The sequence below is a fragment of the Leopardus geoffroyi genome, chromosome D4 (assembly GCF_018350155.1).
Source record: "Leopardus geoffroyi isolate Oge1 chromosome D4, O.geoffroyi_Oge1_pat1.0, whole genome shotgun sequence".
Taxonomy (NCBI): Eukaryota; Metazoa; Chordata; class Mammalia; order Carnivora; family Felidae; genus Leopardus; species Leopardus geoffroyi.
Window position 1 is genome coordinate 57,296,654 of NC_059342.1, and position 19,528 is coordinate 57,316,181.

A 19,528-nucleotide genomic window follows, 5' to 3' on the forward strand; every position below is an offset into this window, starting at 1 on the left:
AGAGAGAGAGGGAGACAGAAATCCCAAGCAGAGACTCAATGTGGGGCTCAAATTCACAAAACTGTGGGAAAATGACAGCCAAAACCAAGAGTTGGACACTTAACTGACTGAGCCACCCAGGCACCCTGCACATTTTCTTTATTCATCTGCTGATGGACACTTAGTTTGTTTCCATGTCTTGGCTATTGTGAATGATGCTACAATAAACATGGAGGTACAGATATCTCTTTGAGATAGTCATTTCATTTCCTTTGAATATATACATAGAAGTGGGATTGCTGGATCATGGAGTAGTTTTCTTTTTTCTTTTTTGAGGAACCTCCAAACGGTTTTCCATAGTGCCTATACCAGTTTACATTCCTGCCAACAGTACACCAGGATTCCCTTTTCTCCATATCTTGGCCAGCATTTGTTATCTCTTTTTGGTGATATTCATTGTAACAGGTATGAGGTGACATCTCTTTGTAGTTTTTATTTGCATTTCCGAGGTGTTTAGTGATATTGAATACTTCTTCTACTTGCTGGGCATTTGTATGTCTTCTTTGGAGAAGTGCCTATTCAAGTCTTCTACCTATTTTTAATCAGATTGCTTTTTTGCTATTGATAAATTATATGAATTCTTTATATTTTGGGTATTAATTCTATATCAGATATATGGTTTACAAATATTTTCTCTCATTCTATAGGTTGCCGTTGCATTTTGTTTCTTTTGCTCTACAGAACATTTCAGTTTGATGTAGTCCCATTTGTTGATTTTTTTAAAAAAATATATATTTTATTTATATTTTTTAAAGTTTGTGTATTTTGAGAAAGAGAGCAAGTGGGGGGAGGGGCACAGAGAGAGAGGGGCAGAGAGAATCCCAAGCAGCCTCTGTGCTGGCAGCCAGTCCTTCCACTGGTTCCTGGGTCCCTTTTCTCATGAATCTTGAGATCATGATCTAAGCCAAAATCAAGATCAGATGCTTAACTGACTGAGCTACCTAGGCACCCCTCCAGTTGTTGATTTTTGCTTTTGATGTCTGTACTTTTGGTGTCATACCCAAAAATTCATTGCCAAGACCATTGTCAAGGAACTTTTTCCTTATGTTTTTTCTGGAAGTTTTATGGTTTCAAGTCTTATATTTAAGTCCTTAATCCATTTTGAGTTAACTCTTGTTGAGTGGTAGAAGATAGGGGTCCAGTTTCATTCTTTTGCATGTGAATATCCATTTATCCTAACAGCATTTATTGAAGAGAGTATCTTATCCCCATTGAGTATTCTTGGTTCCCCAAGACCTTTTCTTATACTGCTAGGAGAAGAGCTTCCTAGATACAGTTCTTCCTCCTAATAGCATTCATGAGGTTAAGGGAAGTCCTTAACCCCCTGAAGGTTAGACCCACTTTCATGCTAGGTCTGTTCAGTAGCTCCTGCAGAACTTAAAGGAGCTTCTCAGAGCTTGTAATGTATATGTGCGTGTGATGATGTAGGGAAGGTGTCAGAGGAGACTGCCAAAGGGGGTCACATTGAACTAGACCTACTTAGTAAGGCTGGAGGGGCAACTTACTTTGGCCAAAGAGTCACCATACTCATAGCTACTGAGAGAATGAAGAATGGGGACAGGCATCCTTATGTCCTTTAGACTGACCAAGCTTATCACATCAGTGCCCTGGAGCTGGAGAAGTTCTCTGGGATGGACTCTTTGTGTATAAGGACCTCCCAACAGTCACCCCTCTGACAGAACATGGGCAGTCTTGTGGAAGACAGGCTTAGAAGAGGAAGGGTACCTGATTCTAGAAGAGGGGTGTGGGGAGGGAAGAGAAAGAGGAAGATTGGAGACATTCTGCACATTCTACTCTGATTCTCACCGTCTCCCCTGCAACAAGAAACAGGAGCTACCTCCAGAGGAACAAGGACCCAGCATTCGGAACCTGGATTTTTGGCCCAAACTCATCACACTCATTGTGTCAATCATAGAGGAAGATAAGAATTCCTACACACTCGTTCTGAACCAGTGCGTATCAACCCACTTGGCCCTGTGTGGTTGGTGGTTGGCTTGTCCATCTGTCTAACAGCCTCTTTCTTTGCTATCTCTGTGTGTTTGCAGTGCAACCTCTTCCTCCTGTACATCCGTCTGTCCCTCTGTCCCTTGTATCTGTCTGAGTAACTGTTTCTGGAGACAGGTGTGGAAACATAATGGGGGGCCCTGCCCAGACTGAGCCAGCCTCCCTGCAGTGAGAGGCCCCTGGGAATGACTGCCATAGGAGTTCCAGGGGATCCAGAGACCATGTGTGTATGTGTCTGTCCACTGTGAATAAAGTGGGCTTTCTACGTCCACCCCCTCGCACTTTCTCCTCCATCTTCTTTAGCCTGGGCCTGCCTTCTAGACTCAACACTTCTCTGGGTCTCAAATCCCTGCCTTCTGGGCATCCTCTCCCCTGGGCCCACCTTGCTTGAGGGAATTCTCTGCCCCCACTTGTGCTTCCACTGGCTCCTGGGTCCCTTTTCTCCAGATTGAACCTAGCCCTGTTTCCTAGGCTTCTCCTCTCTTCAATCTGACCTCCAAGAGATTAGGCATGTTAGCTTTGGAATCAGTCAAATCAAATAGCTCTTGCTTTGTTCTCTGACTGTGGCTTCTTCCATCATCCAGGTTTCCTCAGGAGTTGAATGTTGGAAAAGTCAGCGCAGAAGTGATGTGGCAGCTCTTTGCCCAAGACATGAAATATGCACTGGAGGGTAAGGGTGTGCCCAAAGCAGTGGTCTATAGGCTCCTTGCCCAACCATCTTGTTTGCTGTCCCTTTCTTCTCCCAGACAACTATAAGTTCTGGGTGAATGGTACAGAGAAATTAGAGGGATTCTAGGCATAGGCCTCAGGAGTCCTTGGGTAGGCAGAGGTTCAGCCAAGGTAATAATGGAAATGGCTGTGTGGATGTGGACTCCCCCTTCCAGCTTTAGAACACGTGCCTGTTTAAGACGTTCCCCAGCCCAGAGAGCATCTCTTCCCATGCTGGATACTCAAGTGGCCCACTCCTTGGGGTATGAATGGTCGTATGAAGTTTATCTTTACAGTTTTAAAGAATCACAGAACCTTAAATACACAGATAGGATTATTTTCTCTTACCGGAGGCTGCCTAGCCTGGCTTTCCTTAAAAGCTATTTTGGATTGGCGTGACAGAGCCAAAAAGATGATATTTCCCTCGCTTCTCCTATAAAGTAGTGTGATGGACAAATTATTATTGATCTTGTTCATTCAGCTTATTTCTTACTTTGGTCCACAAAGATATCACTGTCTGCTTGTGTCCAGCCTTCCCATTTGTACCCTTTGGTGTTCACTTATTAAGCTGCCTTTCCCATCTGTTTATATATGTTAGTCTGTATCCTCAGTCTGTGTGAATTGACTTAGAAAAAAAGGGGAGCAGCCCGGCGGCAAGGACAAAGCAGAGTCTGGATCTGTTATTCTGGTGGCGTGGCCAGACTGTGGGTAACCCTCAGACTTAAACTTTTGAGGTTTAAAAGCAGTAAGTTTTGAGGTTGAAAGAAACCTTGAAGATCAGTGTTTAAGTTTGAGACAGCCACAGTCTGTACATGCACATTCTGGAATTCTGCCCCAGAGCAATGGCTGCCTCTTGCCCACATTGGGTCAAGTCTGGGGTGGTAGCCCAGGCCTTAGCCTTTCATGTCAGTGAGGAAGTCACTTGTCCCTCTCCAGGCAGCACTTCGCAAGCCTGATGGGGGTGAGTATAGTCCCAGTTCTTAAAGAATCCAGCTCTGGTGGGTTTTGAGGGGAAAAAAAGAAATACCTGTGAAAAGCGAGTCAGGTTCACAAAGATAGTATGAGGTAGGACAGAGGTTTTCAAACAAAGGTATCTTAGGAGCTAAGTGAAAAGGGAAAACTGGGGCAGGGGGAGAAGGGTGCTGGGCTCCAGGCTTTTTACCCCGTGCTAGTTAAGTCAATTCTGCTTTTTATCAATCTTATATGAGATTCTAGGTAAGACTTCTTTTTAAAGGGGAGTTCTGCTAATGTTTGCAACAAACACAAAAGAATTGAAAACTGCTCTAAAAGAAAGTTGACCTGGTTTCAAATCTCAATTTCACCACCTAATCAGCAGTGTGTTCTTAGACCAGTTTTTATGAGCTCACATTTTCTCATCCATAAAATGGGAGTGATAATAGTATCTATTTCACTGAGCTGATAAAGAAACTGAGACATATTAATATACTTAGCATACTGCATGGCATTTACTCAGCACTGAATAAATCTTGTTAAGGACAGTAAGAAACCATTATAGGCTCATGAGCAGAGATGCAGTGTAAGCAAAGTAGTATTTTTATAAGATTTCACCTTAGTGAAAAATGGGGGCAGGTGGAACAAGGAGAGACGAGAAGCAGGGACTGCAGATAATATTGTAATAATTTAGGGCTGAGGGGATGGGGCTGAGGTTAGAGCAGAGAATTGAAGAGGGAAGAATGCGTTTTGATAGCTCCTGGAAGGAGGTTGTAATAGGACTTCATAATTGTCAGAATGTGGAGGGCAAGAGAAGGGTAGGAGTTTGGAGACCTGGATGATAAAAGGATAGTGTTAACTCTGTGAAAATGCTACCATTCACCCATTTTTAAAAATTTTATTAGAGAGGGTGCGTGCACACATGCACCTGAGTGGAGGAGGTGCAGCAAGAGCGGGAGAGAGAGAATCTCAAGAGCGAGAATTCCCAACTCAGGGCTTGATTCCACAAACCATGAGATCATGACCTGACCCGAAATTAACAGTCGGGTGCTTAACCAACTGAGCCACCCAGGCGCCCTTCCACCCTTACACATTTACATTATACATGCAAATGTATAATTTACATACATAAAATAAAAAACCCTTTAAGAGCCATAATTTGATTAGTTTTGACAAATAAACACACCTGTATAACCACTACCCCAATTAAAATATAGAACAGAAAGTTTCTTCTTGCCCCTTTGCGATAGATCCCCAGCCCGTTAACCAAATGCTTGTTGAGTATTTTCTTTGTGCTAGGCACTGTGCTAATTGTTGGAACCCCAAAGAGATGAATGAGGCATAAGCCCAGCCTTTTGAGAAGCTCACATACTATTCTAGACAACAGACATAAAAATTGGCAGTTATGGTTTAAAGTTCTAAGAGCCACGAAGGGAATAAGCATAGGGTGCTGAGAGGAGAGCAGTGTAATCCACACCCGGGAAGACTTCTAGGAGAACCTGAGAAAAGGATCTAGGAAGGTTTCCTGGAGGAGGTGATACACAAACTGAAACCTGAAGGATGGTAGGACTTAGCCAGTGGGGAGGGGAGGTAGTAGTGATGGGAAAGGGAGACACAGAACATTTTAGGAAGAGGATACAGTATGTTCAGAGATGTGTGGTCTAGAAAGCTGTCATGTTTGGGAAACTGAAAGGAGTAGTTCAGTGTGACTAGCACGTTAGAGTGTAGGGGAAGAGATAAACAGGACATCAAGATAGAAAAGTAGGACAGAGCCAGGTCATAAAGGAGGTGGTAAGCCATGTTTAAGCTTTTGGACTTATCCTAAGGCAGTTTGGAGCCAGTGAATAGCAATCCTTTGTTAAGGGGTTCACATGATCAGGTTTATAAGGTAGAAAGGCCACTCACGCTGGCTGTTGTATGGAAAATGGGTTGGAGGAGGGGCGCCTGGGGCACTTAGTCAGTTGAGGTTGAGTCTCTGACTTGGGCTCAGGTCATGATCTCACCCTTTGTGGGTTTGAGCCCTGCTTGGGGCTCTGTGCTGACAGCTCAGAGCCTGGAGCCTGTTTTGTATTCTGTGTCTCCTTCTCCTGCTCACACTCCCTCTCTCTCTCAAAAATAAATTAACAACTAAAAAGTTTAAAATTTGTTAAATTTAAATAAACATTAAAAATTTTTTAAAAAGAAAAGAAAGAAATTGTATTGGAGGAGGAAGGACCAAGTTGGAGGCTATTGTAGTAATCCAGGTCAGAAATGGCGGTAACAAGACCTAGGCAAGTGACTGTGTAAAAGAAATGGTTAGATTCCAGAGAAATTTTGGAGGTAAAATCAGCAGGGACTGGTGATTTAACTGGATGTGAATCAAGAGGAGGAAGGAAGACTTGAGGATGAAGCTCAGCATTGAACAAGAGGCTATGATTAGTATGTATACTCTGTTAAAGTTCAGCCAGAGATTTTAGATGCTGAAAGATGGGGGCTAGAGTTAAATCCTGGCAAAGTGAGATGTTCCATCAAAGCCGTATGCAGACATTATCAGAACCAAAGAGAGATTTGGGGGAGATACCAGCAAGCTGGATAAGTGAAATCATGAGGTTGAAAGAACTCTTCAAAGATGAAAGATGAATGAATGAGAGAGGAATGTGGAAATCAGGGGCAGGAGAAGGTTTAGAGACTTGATTGTCCATTTTGAAAGATTAACCACCCCCATACTTCTACCTCCCAGCAACAACCTCGAGCAACTTTATTGGAGCAGGACTCCGTGGGACTTGTTAGAATAAAGCGTAACCAGCATTTTACCAGTCATCCTATTTTCATACCACAGAAGTTAATATAAAAATTGGGATTTGGGACCAGAGTACAGATAATGGGTTGACCAAGAAAGTGGTAGTTAAATAAATATAGTACCTTGGTCTCTATAAGAAAGCAGTTCGGGAGGTTTGGAGTGATGGAGCATCTCTGCCTCCACTTCTAGTGGGTTACTGAACATAAAGGAAGGAGAGCCCTCTTCCTGGTGCCTTTTGATGTTTCCAGGTTCATGGACTGGTTTAAGGACAGCAGAGTATGGGTGGAAAGCAAAGGGACAAGCCCTGAGAAGTCTCTCTGATGTCCTGGAGGTGGTGCTACCTGCTGTACCAGGAGATGAAATTTCCTGGGACTGGGGGCCTTTTGAGACTGAATCCCAGCTTCCCATTTCTTCCTTGAGTGTGTGTTGTACTAATTCACAAGCGCCAACTGCCCCAGACTGGATTTCTGCTTTGACATGGGGCAAAGAGCATCACCCATAGCAACTCAAAGTTGAGCAGTAGAGTTCACAAGGACCCTGAGCCCTTTTTTTCTCTATTGCTCAGTACTCTTACCCAGTTGCCTGTTTTTACCATTATGTTATATATAAGGCTTTTATTATTCAGATTAATGCTTTATCTATAAAGGGGGTGGATGAAGAGAACCTGTGGTTGTTGCCAGTGCTCCAGACATTCTGGGCAAGCTATGGGAGATGTTTGTCCTGGATTTTCCAGAAGACTCTGGAGATCCAGCTAGATGACCTTAAAAGTCCATAATAAGCATCCCATTTTCTGCATCATGATAGCCCTTTCATCTGGCTGTGTTTCCACGGTTTCCAAACTGACTCTTCTTATTTGCATACTTCTTTGAGAGTTCATTTTCTCAGTCTCTCAGCTGTGCTCCGGGGCCCTTCAGTTTACTTCAAGATGCTGTTATACTCTAGCTGTTCAGCTGCTCTTTCTATCATAGTGGGCCCAATTTGGTTTTCCCTGTCTCTGTGTAGTTGTCAATGACCCATTCATACCATGTATAGCTATTCATCTCTGCATCTAAGCCCGTCTGAGGGAATGACCCAGCTATTAGGATCAGTGAAGTCCTAGGGAACCTCCATCCTGCTCTAGTCCTGGGCAGTCTCCTCACTAATCAACATTAGCACCCTCTGGCCTTCTTTACCAGGGGCCATTTACTCAGTTGACACTTCGAAAAGCTAAAGCAGCTAGAAGACTGTAGGCCTTATCTGGGAGTCTGGCTTAGTCTCTAAAGGAAGATTTAGGCCAGGCTCTTGGAGAGCAGAGTACTGGTTGGGGGAAATGGTTGTAAGGAAGTGATTGGGAGTCACCCTTGTTCTAAGACATCTGATAGAGCGGCCCGACTGGATCTGCTGCTTTGGGAAAGTTCAGGAACCATGGCTCCTACTGCTGGGACCTGACCCCAGCCTCCTTCCCCACCACTAGAGCATGAGAAAGACCGGCTGTGTAAGAGTGCTGACTACATGAACCTACACTTCAAGGTGAAGTGGCTCCACAATGAATACGTGCGAGATCTGCCTGCCCTCCAGGGGCAGGTGCCTGAGTACCCAGTGTGAGTCATCATGCGGGCACTACAGAGGGAAGGGAAGGGGGCCCCTCCATTTTAGGGGTGGGCAGGACTATTGTCTTCAATTCAGTTCAGTAAGCCAGTCTTGAGACTGCCAGTTCTGGGCTCTGTTGTAGAAAGAGAAAAGCATCAAACCATGCCCTACTTTCCAGAAGACCCGAGTCTGGGGTAGCTGTTAGGCACATGGCATTTGCCAACCACTTGCTCCAACCCCCAATTCTCCTGCCTGGCTGCAGGTGGTTTGAGCAGTTTGTCCTGCAGTGGCTGGATGAGAATGAAGATGTGTCCCTGGAATTCCTACGTGGGGCCCTGGAACGAGATAAGAAGGATGGGGTAAGTTGGAAGCTTGGACTGCACCATGGGTCAGGCCAGGTCTCCCAGCAATTAGCTATCAGCAAAAGTTCCAGGGCTTTAGTTCCTTGCCCTGTGGAATTCATAGGGAGGGCTTTTGAGGGCCAAAGAGCCACTCCTGCTGGGCAGAGTCCTTTTGAGCCCTGCACACTTGGGAAAAGGTAGTGGCTGAAGATGATGATCCTGTTGTTGGCCTTCCTTAGTTCCAGCAGACATCAGAGCATGCGCTCTTTTCTTGCTCTGTGGTGGACGTCTTCACACAGCTCAACCAGAGCTTTGAGATCATCCGGAAGCTGGAATGCCCAGACCCCAACATCCTAGCCCACTACATGAGGAGATTTGCTAAGGTGACCATGACTCTCCCTTCTCCTTTCCATTTGCCACTACCAGGCTCATGGCCTTGTCATAGGCCCAAGCACAGTTCCTCTCTGTGATGTCCTTCAGGGGAACTCTGGCATTACCCCCTTCTCATTTGCTTGTGTCTGGGGCACACTGGGGGTTTGTCTTGGTGCTGTTCTGGGGTTGAGAGGAAGCTTTGTCCCCTTATTGTGAGATTCCCTTCTACCTTCCTTTTGTTACTGTTCTGGGATGAGGGATATGACCTCAGGCAAGATCCCTGTGGGGAGAGCTAAGGGTTCCCTCTCCTTTCCTTTTCTCCTCTTTTTTCAGACCATCGGGAAGGTGCTGATGCAGTATGCAGACATCTTATCAAAGAGCTTCCCAGACTATTGCAAAAAGGAGAAAATGGTGAGGGTCAGGCCCTGGGACCCTAGAGAAGAGGATGGAAGACATTTGAATCCTCCTTGCTTTTAAGGCTATCCTCAGAGCTGAGGGTGGGGATGATACTCCTGACTTTTGGTTCCTAGTAGGGCTTTGCTTGAGATTATGCCACATAAGAAGAAGAACTTGACTAGGAATTCCTCTGAGCCTCTATTTGGTACTTTATCTTCTACTAAGCTAGATCTTTACTTAGTCTTTCTTTTTTAACAACAACAACAGCCACAGCAAAAAATCTCCTAAGACAGAAAGTTAATAAAGGATGATGCCATGAATACCTGAGGCCCACCACCTGGTTTAAAAACAGAAACATTTGCTTCTGGTCTTCATTCAAGGAGAATTATCTGAATTGGTTCCACATCTCAGTGATTAGGAAGGAAGAGCGGTATTTGGTTATGTGTTGTAAATTCCCTGTGGCTTTTGGAGTAGTATGAGAGAGGTACCCTAGGCTGATAGGTCCTGTGCTGAAAGCAGTCAAGACTCAACACCTCCATCTGTCCCCAAAGCCCTGCATCCTGATGAACAACATGCAGCAACTGAGAGTCCAGCTGGAGAAAATGTTTGAGGCCATGGGAGGCAAGGAGGTAGGTCTCGGGGTGTGGGGTTGCTGCACTTTACCTTTGTTCCTGAGTGTTCTGGCCATAGATCTCTACCCTCTCCTCACCAGGTATAGGCCAGGAATTTAGCTTAGGATCTGGGCTGCTTTAAGCTGAGGGATTTGAGTAGGAATTGGGATAAAGCCTCTATGAGGGAGGAGTTAGGGGCACAGGAGGGAGGAAAAGGGTATGAAAATCAGCTTAGCCAAACACACCTTCTATGGATACAGTTGGATCCTGAAGCTGCAGACAGTTTGAAGGAGCTGCAGGTGAAACTGAATACGGTTCTGGATGAGCTCAGCATGGTATTTGGAAACAGGTAAGTGGCCCCAAAACACACAGCCCTCGGAGCGAGATCTGGTCCCTGGCCAATCCCAGAACTCCTGCCCCACACCCATCCATCCAGCTGTAGGTGTGTGGATCTTCCCACTTCTCCTGTTGGCTGTCCCTGCTGGAGCTGCACCAGAGTGTGCTGGAGTGGGACGGAATAGCTGGTATTGCTCCAAGGTCAATGTGTGTTTGGGGAGGGGAGGGCTGCACTGTGGGCACATGTATAGTTTTCAGGTGCGGATTGATGAGTGTGTTCGACAAATGGCTGACATCCTGGGCCAGGTGCGGGGCCCAGGGAATGCATCCCCCAGCGCCAGGGCCTCAGTGGCTCAGGATGCAGATAGTGTGCTCCGGCCTCTCATGGACTTCCTGGATGGCAAGTGAGTACAGCACTCAGGACTGTCCTTTGGGACAAGCAAGGCAGAGGCGATCCGAAAAGCCTCTTGGGGAGGGGTGTCTCTCAAACTCTCAGTCTTACCTGTTATGTGGGTCTACAGCCTCACACTCTTTGCCACTGTGTGTGAGAAGACAGTCCTGAAGCGTGTACTGAAGGAGCTCTGGCGGGTGGTAATGAACACAATGGAAAGGATGATTGTTCTGCCCCCACTCACTGACCAGACGGTAAGGACACTCCCCTTCCACTTCCTCCTGCTGTCTCCACTATCTTGCTCCACACTTCCTGATCGAGTTTGGAGTCCTCTGCTTTTGACTGATCTCTTTTCTGCCCAGGGCACCCAGCTGATCTTCACTGCTGCCAAGGAGCTGAGCAATCTTTCCAAACTCAAGGTACTGTGGGTGGATGGAGTCTTCTGAGGCTGGGGGGTGAGTGGGAGCCAGGAAGAAGGAAATGTGAGCTTTGGAGACTAAAGAGGAAGGGAATGAGAGGAACATGTACTGTGGGCTGGCAGGTGAGAGAAAGACTTTCATGACAGCCCCAAGTTGTCCTGATGCTGTTGCTTTCTCTGGGGTTTCAGGACCACATGGTTCGAGAGGAAACACGGAGTCTCACTCCGAAGCAGTGTGCCATCCTTGACCTCGCTCTGGACACCATCAAGGTGGAGCCTTCCCCTTCTCCAGACAGTCATACTATCCCACCTCAGTCATACTACCTCTCGGCATTGGCATTCTACTCTGTCAGACTAGATGTTCTTTGGGCTCTTGCCACCCCACATCCAGAAGGGAGTGATTTTTATGTCTGTTTTCTTTCTTTGCTATGTTGATATTCCTGCTTGGGAGCAACCAAAATGGTCTTGGGAGCAGACCATTCTGTATGGTCTCAGATGACTTACCATGGACCCAGAGCACTTATTCCTGGGTTTTGAGTACAGTTCAGTTCACTTAGTTCTTCATTGCCATTGCTGAATATTCTCCACTGGGAATTAATCTTCCAGATCCTAATACCCCACATCTGGCTGAAAGTTCCCACTTCCACTTACGTATACATTCATTTGGGTTTCCAAAGGATTTTTTTTTTCCTGGTACCCATTGATTCATTCAACTGGGAAACCTATGCACATGGTACTATGCACTATGAAGGATACAGAGAGAATCAGATATAGTTCCTAGCTTTAAGATGCTTATAATTTGGTAAAGCTGTAATAAGGCAGGTACATATGAAGTGTGATGCAGGGCATTTGGGAGAGGTATGCCATAAGTATAACGTTCTTTAAGGGTTTGGAGGGATAAAAAAGTACTTTGCTACTCTCTCTGCCTGAAATGCTCTATTCCAGATCTTTGCCTGTCTAGATAGATCCATACTTCAAAGTTCACATCCAGGAATGTGGTCATCCCTTACTGCTCCTACCCAACTAATACACTTCACCTGAGAGATTCTGACTCTACATGGTATTCCTCATCTTGTTATTTATTTAATGGCTTATTGTCCTCATCATCCTTTTTTGGCATCTTCATTGAGCTTCTGCTCAGATGTGATTTCTCTGAGGACAGTGTGGAAAGCTGCCTCCGTGTAAGGGGATGGGGCTGTAGCAGGTATTCTTTTGTCTTTCAGCAATACTTTCACGCGGGAGGTAATGGGCTGAAGAAAACTTTCCTGGAGAAGAGCCCAGATCTACAGTCCCTACGTTATGCCCTATCTCTGTACACACAGACCACAGACACGCTTATCAAAACCTTTGTTCGCTCACAGACTGCCCAGGGTAAGACCTAAGGGCTTTAGGTCCCTATCTTCCCCTCCTTGATACACTTCTGCCTCTAGGGAGTCAAAATTTTCCAGCCCTTAAGGAGGATCCAGGTACTTCTTAAGAGAGCCTGTCAAACTCAGACCCCAGGATTTCTTGAGGAACCCCAATATTCACTTCCACACTGTACCCATACCAGACAGGAGAATCACAGGGACCTGGTAAATGGGCCTGCAATTCTTTTCCCAGACATTGCCTGGCTAGCACATGTTCATTCGGCTCAAAGAGCATACCCTGTTAGGAAATATTTGTCAGAAAGCCTTGAGAATAAGTTGTTGAAACACTCATGAAGACTCATAGTTTTGGGAGCCTTGTTGGAAACTGTCCGGGGGGGAAGAAGTAAAAAAAGACTTTATAGATTGTCTAGTGTGGATGAGAGGGGGAAGAAAAAACAAAACCAACAACTAGGAGAGGCAAACCATGGGAGCAGTTGAAAGGAGGGTGTGGATAATGGGCATAATGGATCTCTGTGCATAAATGATGCTCCATCCAGCCTCATGGGTGATGCTAATGCACAGGGACTAGGCAGCTGGTTTTCTCCCAGTGTCTTCTAGTCCTCAGAACCCCTCCCTGCCTCCAGGCAGGCCTCTCTATAACAAAACACATCTACATAGATATGGTTCAGACTGAAATTTTGACCCTGACCCAGGAGCCAGGCCCTCCCAGGAAAGACTTTCAGGCACATTTGTTATTGCTTGTTCTGGGAAATTTAGGTGTGCTGCCTGGAGGAGAGAACCTGATGGAGGGAATGGGAGGACTTAGGCCTTACTGAGCCTTTGATCCAGAGCACAGAGCTGACCTGGAGGGGAAGTGGGATCCAAGTCATTGGACTAGAGTTAATAGAAGGTGAAAAGATACAAAGGACCTGCAGTACTGCTCCATTTTCCACATCTGTTCTTATTTTAAGTCCAGGATAGGAAGAAAAGGGAGGAAAGAAGTTATGAGCCTTGTTCAAGGGGACAGGGAGATCTTTTACAGAGTTGTACATGGAAAGGCCTGTAACATCAGGGAAGTATCTGAGTTAATCCAAAAAGGCTTTTTAGAAATACTGAGTTTTAGGCTAGATGTAAAGATGAAGAAAGGCTGAAATGGGCACATATGAGGTAAGAGCAGAGGTGGGGACTGCAGGGGGAGGATCGAGATGGATGTGTGTACCTTTTATACCCGTTGCATTATTATTTAAGGCCAAGAAATTAGAGCCTGCAATGTCTCTGTTTCCTGCCCTGCTGATTTCAGATACCTTCTCTATGTATATTCTGCTTTTCCCCATGATTACATTGAGCCTTGACCCATGAAGTCTAATTTGGAGCATTCAGGCACTGACTTCAACTGTTTGATTTCCCTCTCCACCTCATCTCTGTACTCCCCCAGAAAATGTGTAGAGTTGCTTTGAGTGGCTATTAACTCCTTAGACCTCTAACTGGTTCTTCTTTTCTATCCTACTGCTGCTACTACCTCTTGACTTGCCTTTCCTCACTCAGTGCATGATGGGAAAGGTATTAGGTTCACTGCTAATGAGGACATTCGGCCGGAAAAGGGTATGTTTATGTTGTACACCTTACACACATGAATCTAACATAGGCTAACACCTGTCCCCTGTGAACTAGAATGAGCTTCTTAGGCTGGCTGTAGGGGAGCCATGTGTCAAAGTTCAGAAGCTCCATCCCAAGTATCAGCGATGAGTGATGTATTAATACAGTCCGAGATGGGGTTAATAATGGTTCTGTCCTTGGGATTCCCCCATCCTTCCACCTTAGGATAAAGAAGTTTTATCTGGGGTGCAGAAGTTTTATCTCTGGTGAGATGTCTGCTTAGGGGAGCCTACAGACTGGCTAGAGATTGGGCCTGGGAAGTTGCTTGTAGAGGGGTCCAGGTTTTGAGTAGGACAGAGTCTGAGCAAGGCAGCCTCCCAAGCAGTGACCTTCAGGATTCTGAAGGTAGGTGGGAGGGTGCTGCTTTTGGCTTGAAGGGACCCACATTGTTCCATTGAGACACCACAGGGTGGATTAGTTCCCAGACAAAGATAGAGGGTGGCAGTACTGTCCTCCAGTACCTTTCAATGAAAAATTCTTCATCCTAGGAGATAGGAGAGGTTTGGGGAAACTGACAGATTCCTTGTGCATTTTTGGAAGACCTTACACCTAAAATGTTGTTAGCCTAATGTACTTTAATACGCAGCCTCATTCTTTATCCCCTTCCTTTCCCTTCTCCCATTGCTTACTTCCCCATGGCTATTTTAGGTGATTGCTTCATGCTCTAGGGTGTAAAGTGGGCTTCCTAACTCCTCAGTTTCACCTGGGATAATTAAGCCTGATGTCTTAGAGTTCTCCAATGAGGGATCAACTGTCCATCTGTCCTTCAGGGTCTGGTGTGGATGATCCTGTGGGAGAAATCTCTATTCAGGTGGATTTGTTTACACATCCTGGAACTGGGGAGCACAAGGTCACAGTGAAAGGTGAGTGGCACAGACTTAAAGGTCTCAGACCTTTTCTTATGCAGTGGCCTCATCAGTTGAAGGCAGGGGCTGCTTATCCCAGTCCTCTAACTTAGCCTTCCTCCAAGGGGAATGCCACCTAGGGCTCAAGAATTGGGAACACTTGGTAGGATCCCTCACAGGCTTCTCTTGTTTGGGCAGTGGTGGCTGCCAATGACCTCAAGTGGCAGACAGCAGGTATGTTCCGGCCCTTTGTGGAAGTGACCATGGTTGGCCCACACCAAAGTGATAAGAAGAGGAAGTTCACAACCAAGTCGAAGAGCAACAACTGGGCTCCCAAGTATAATGAGACATTCCACTTGTGAGTTACAGGGTGGGGAACCTGCAGGACTCTGGGATGGGGGTGAGCTGGGGGGTAAGACTTGAGAGGGGAGAAGAGGGATGGGTTGGATGGTGGCTGGGGAAAATTCAGTTGAAGGCTCTTTCAGCTCTGGCCTCCTCCCTCCACCCATCCTATGCTCACAGCCTCCTGGGAAATGAAGAGGGGCCAGAAGCCTATGAGTTGCAAATATGTGTGAAGGATTACTGCTTTGCCCGGGAGGATCGTGTTCTGGGGCTGGCTGTGATGCCTCTGAGGGATGTGGCAGCCAAGGGAAGCTGTGCTTGCTGGTGCCCCTTGGGCCGGAAGATCCACATGGATGAGACAGGCATGACTATTCTCCGGATTCTGTCTCAGAGGAGCAATGACGAAGTGGCTCGGGAGTTTGTGAAGCTCAAATCGGAGTCTCGTTCCATGGAAGAGGGGAGCTGAGCACCCAGGTTCCTGTGCCAACTGGATGGCATCAGTTTCACAAATCAGGGCCAGTGAGAATTACTATATATCCAGCTTAGGGTCCTCATAGTCAAGAGGCTGACTCCTTCAGTTTAAGGAAAAATTTGGGGTGGTGAGAATATTTTCTCAGAAAGGCTCAGGAGTCCCTGACCAGCACGTCTGTGGTGCTAGGAGCTGGGCTGTCAGGGTTACTGCATAGGGAGGTAGAACAGACATTTCTGAGAGTGTCAGCCATTATTGTTGGTAGACACCCCTTCACCCCCTATCCCATCTCTACCCCTCTCCATGCCACACCTTATTCAGTTAGACCCATACATATAAACCATTAGAAGAGCAATGGTTCTTGTTGAACCATTAGAGAGCCTGGAGCATGTGCCTGGTTAGCTAGTCAGTTGAGCCTACAGTTGTCACTGAGCCCTATAGTCTGGATTGGAGTATGCCAGGGCAGGAACATACAAATTAGAATTTAGACTGTCCCTCAAGCAGTCTAAAACCAGGATCCACTGGTTTTGTGAAAACAAGCCTTTGAAATTGAACAAGATACCTTCTAGAAATGACCTGTGCTAATCCTTTTCTCCAAATTATATGTCATGAGTAGAATGAGGTTCACATGATAACTTCAGAGCCCTGAGCAGGAATATTCTTTGGAACCCAAGCACCACAGGCTACCTGCCCAAGAGTCCCCCTCCCTCATTCCTATAGGAAAGGGAGCAGTGATGTTTCAAGACATGAGCGGCTATTCCTTTGTGTATGCACCTGAGGCCTAGTTGAAGGATCCAGGAGAGAGGGCTGTATTTTCTTCTTGGGTAGGCCCTGAACAAAGCCAAAAATTGTAGAAACCAGTCTAGAAAGAGTCCTCTTCACCTATGGCCACTGCCTTCTGTTTGTCCTCCCCTTTGCAGAAAGAATCTAGTCTTTGGCCTCACTCCCTTTCATCTAGGTCAGATGCTGTTCCCCTCACAGATGTTCAACCCGACAGAGGGAACTTGGACTATGATTCCTCTGTACAGGCTGGATGGAGGGGGCTTCAACATTTCCTGGGAGGTCAGAGATGAACTCTTTCAGGAGATCATATGGACTTCTCAGACCCTTCATCAGAGATGTGACACGGTTCTTGGATACCCTTGGTAGCAGCCTCCTGGACCTCCTGAGGACTCTGTGTTATCCATAGCTGTGCTGGCCATTACATGAAACAAGAAACTAAGCATCTTTGCTGTTGTTAATTATTGTATGTGCCATTGTTACAGGACATTTTTGGCTAGTGTGTAATAAATTATCTTATAGCAGCCTTTGGGGTCTGGTAATTCTGCTAAAGTGTGGAAAACTGTAGAAATGACTATCCTGTATAATGGTAGATTTTGTACCCCTGGCCCTTCGCTGCCTCCTCCCTCCTCATCACCCCACAAGTGGTGGGACCTAAAGGAGTTTTGGATAAGCACCACGCAGTAAAGCAGGTAATGGGCTAGCATCTTGGCCTGGACCTGAGACCACCAATCCAGTTAACAGAGTCATGGGATTTAGGGGATCAGCTCCCTGCAAAAGGTCCAGAAGAGTAGCAGATGACATACGCTAGTGAAAACTAGTCCATGTTGTGAAGACAAGGTAAGGGTCTTCTGGGGAGATGTGTGCTTCTGGAGATTGGTAGAGGGCTGAGGCTGCCAGTACAGGACAGAGGAGTAGGCCTAGGAGTGCACATTGGCCTTTCATTTGGGAAAATTCCAGAAGAAAAGCTGGAGTAGAAGTCTCCTCTATGGGAGGAAACAAGGTATAAGTGAGATCTCCTGGTATGGAAATCAGAAGCTTATGCAAGAAAAGCGCTCACCTAGTCTCTCAGCCCTTGTGGGGTGGGGGCTGAATGGGAGCACAGGACAGATTAACTCCAGTCTTCCAGCTCATTTCCATTTGCTTGCTAAATAAACCCTTGCAGTTCAGTTCCCCAGTCATTTTTAAACTTCCTCCTTCTCTTTCCCCAAACCAGTTGCCCTCTATCATTTCTGCCTCAAACTTGCCTGTTGAATCCACTGTCTCACCTCATTTCCCAGTACCACAAGTGGAGTAGTGGCCTTTAGTTCCTCTTGTCTGGATTACTGTGATTATTACCTGCCTCCATGCTGCCCCTGCCCTCTTCACCTACTCTGGTAAGTCTCTCCTGTTAAAGCTGTTTAGTTGTTATCTATCACAGCCTTCAGGCTGAAAAATTCTAAGACCCTCCAGGACAGTGCAGACACCCCCCCCCGCCATCCTGTAGCTATTCTAAACCGCAAGTCCCTGCGGTTTCCCCCTCCCCCACCCCTCCTCACCCTCACCACACTGTGCACTCCTCTACCTCTCTGTGCCTTTCTTTGCACATTGAGTTCCCCCTTGCTAGAATGGCCTGCAGCCTTTTCCACTGTCTTCTAGGTTTTGATACTTACTAGCAGCCTTTAGGACCCAACCAACCTGAACCCCTTCACACAACACTTTAATTAGTTACAATTTGTCTGTCTTCCCTCATAAGACTGTGATCTGCCCAAAGGCAGCCTCTGAGTATTTCTTCTCTGTTGCCCAGCAGCCTGCACAGAGAGCACTCGAGTACTTAAAGACAAGGTAACTACTCCAGGACCCCTTCGAGAAACACTGGTGGGGAGGGGCGGTTGGCTGGCTCCAGAGGAGAGGGGTGTGGGCAGGGGCGGGGCTCTGCTCCAGGCTGGACCCTGGGGCTCTAGGGCGCCTGCGCAGAAAGCGTTAAGATGGAGGCTGCTGGAGTTGACGGCGGCGCAGCAATGGTGAGCAAGAAGCGCCCGAAGGTGGCGCCGTAGGAGAGGTTATTGCCTTCTCCCTCCCAACACAGAAGAGATTGTACCCACATACTACCGACATTCGTACAGCTCTGTACTTCGCAGTTATACCTGTCCATCTTCCTCTTGTAAACTGTTCTCCCGATACTCTTCAAGCTTACTGCTCCCTTCTCGTACTTGAGTATACTTAGGGTTTCCAAGACATTCCAGAGAAGATCTATTTACCCAGATGCCTAGCAAAGGGGATCTTTATCCCCCACCAAATACTTCCCAAAGTGGGACACATTTATTCAGTTACCTTATGAAATAGATCCCCAAATCCTTATCTAGAGCACTTTCCTATTAACTCATGGAGTTTGTCCACTTCTCCCAACACTATACGCATTCACGGAGAGGCATAAATCTTACCCCACATTTGACTTGAAAGTGACACCTTTGCTATAATTCTTTTATACGACACAGGAGACCTATTCCATAAAGAAAAGTCAAACTCTAGCTGGCTACCCAAGGCTTGCAACAGGCTTATAAGTTTGAATTAGTAGCTTTTTTTTTTTTTTTTAATGTTTGTTTATTTTTGAGACAGAGACAGAGCATGAATGGGGGAGGGTCAAAGAGAGAAGGAGACACAGAATCTGAAGCAGGCTCCAGGCTGTCAGCACAGAGCCCGGCGGGGGCGCGAACTCATGGACCCTGAGATCATGACCTGAGCCAAAGTCTGACGCGTAACCGACTGAGCCACCCAGGCGCCCCTGAATTAGTAGCTTTTTAAAACCAAACTTCACACTTTAAAAAATGTGGATTTCCAGTTTTAAAAATGAAAAAAAAAAAAAAGATCTGTTGACTCTTAGCTCACACTCCCCTCAAAGCAACTGGTGGTTGGAGTTGAGAAGCAAGTGTTAATTTACTGTAGTTTATTACAGACTCTATTACTCCTTGTTTTCTTACAGTAGGCTTTGCTTTATTTGCCTGGCATCTGGTAGGCATTTGAGTTTGTGACCCCTGATGTAGGACTTTGGTTTGGGTCCTTTTCTGAGCCAATACTTTGAGCTCTTAATGGAAACTGAAATCCAAAGAAGATAGATAAGGTATCTATAGGTTGTCTTTGGTTTCTGCAATGCTTTGATTAGGATCAGAAATCATCCTAGTAGCTAAAACCC

The 19,528-nt window shown here is 46.2% G+C and overlaps 2 protein-coding genes and 1 long non-coding RNA gene across 22 annotated transcripts in view; 2 read left to right on the plus strand and 1 right to left on the minus strand.

Annotated features, from left to right (window-relative positions):
• UNC13B (unc-13 homolog B) overlaps positions 1-16,880 on the plus strand; it is a 252,510-nt gene extending 235,630 nt beyond the window's left edge. For 6 of the 20 annotated variants that reach the window (XM_045470020.1, XM_045470008.1, XM_045470009.1 and 3 more), the window contains 16 exons: positions 1,864-1,991; positions 2,628-2,713; positions 7,935-8,061; positions 8,313-8,409; positions 8,631-8,774; positions 9,097-9,174; positions 9,711-9,788; positions 10,031-10,119; positions 10,358-10,510; positions 10,628-10,751; positions 10,860-10,916; positions 11,105-11,185; positions 12,139-12,286; positions 14,691-14,783; positions 14,964-15,123; positions 15,288-16,880. In XM_045470020.1, the coding sequence (XP_045325976.1) occupies positions 1,864-1,991; positions 2,628-2,713; positions 7,935-8,061; positions 8,313-8,409; positions 8,631-8,774; positions 9,097-9,174; positions 9,711-9,788; positions 10,031-10,119; positions 10,358-10,510; positions 10,628-10,751; positions 10,860-10,916; positions 11,105-11,185; positions 12,139-12,286; positions 14,691-14,783; positions 14,964-15,123; positions 15,288-15,573 (1,929 nt within the window). In that variant the 3' untranslated portion in view covers positions 15,574-16,880. Of the gene's footprint in view, positions 1-1,863; positions 1,992-2,627; positions 2,714-7,934; positions 8,062-8,312; positions 8,410-8,630; positions 8,775-9,096; positions 9,175-9,710; positions 9,789-10,030; positions 10,120-10,357; positions 10,511-10,627; positions 10,917-11,104; positions 11,186-12,138; positions 12,287-13,809; positions 13,867-14,690; positions 14,784-14,963; positions 15,124-15,287 lie in introns of those variants that run through there. The other 14 variants (XM_045470007.1, XM_045470001.1, XM_045470002.1 and 11 more) reach the window with 5 other exon arrangements.
• On the minus strand, positions 16,800-18,240 carry LOC123593705. Its single transcript, XR_006710471.1, has 2 exons — positions 17,417-18,240; positions 16,800-17,340 (listed from the first exon to the last, which is right to left on the minus strand). It is a non-coding gene; the product is annotated as an uncharacterized LOC123593705 (long non-coding RNA).
• Positions 18,241-18,323: 83 nt separating this feature from the next.
• The window catches only part of LOC123593703 (phospholipid-transporting ATPase FetA-like), a 100,244-nt gene continuing 99,039 nt past the window's right edge, over positions 18,324-19,528 (plus strand). The window contains exon 1 of the mRNA XM_045470040.1: positions 18,324-18,359. The gene's annotated coding sequence lies outside the window, so the exon portion shown is untranslated. The remainder of the gene's footprint in view (positions 18,360-19,528) is intronic.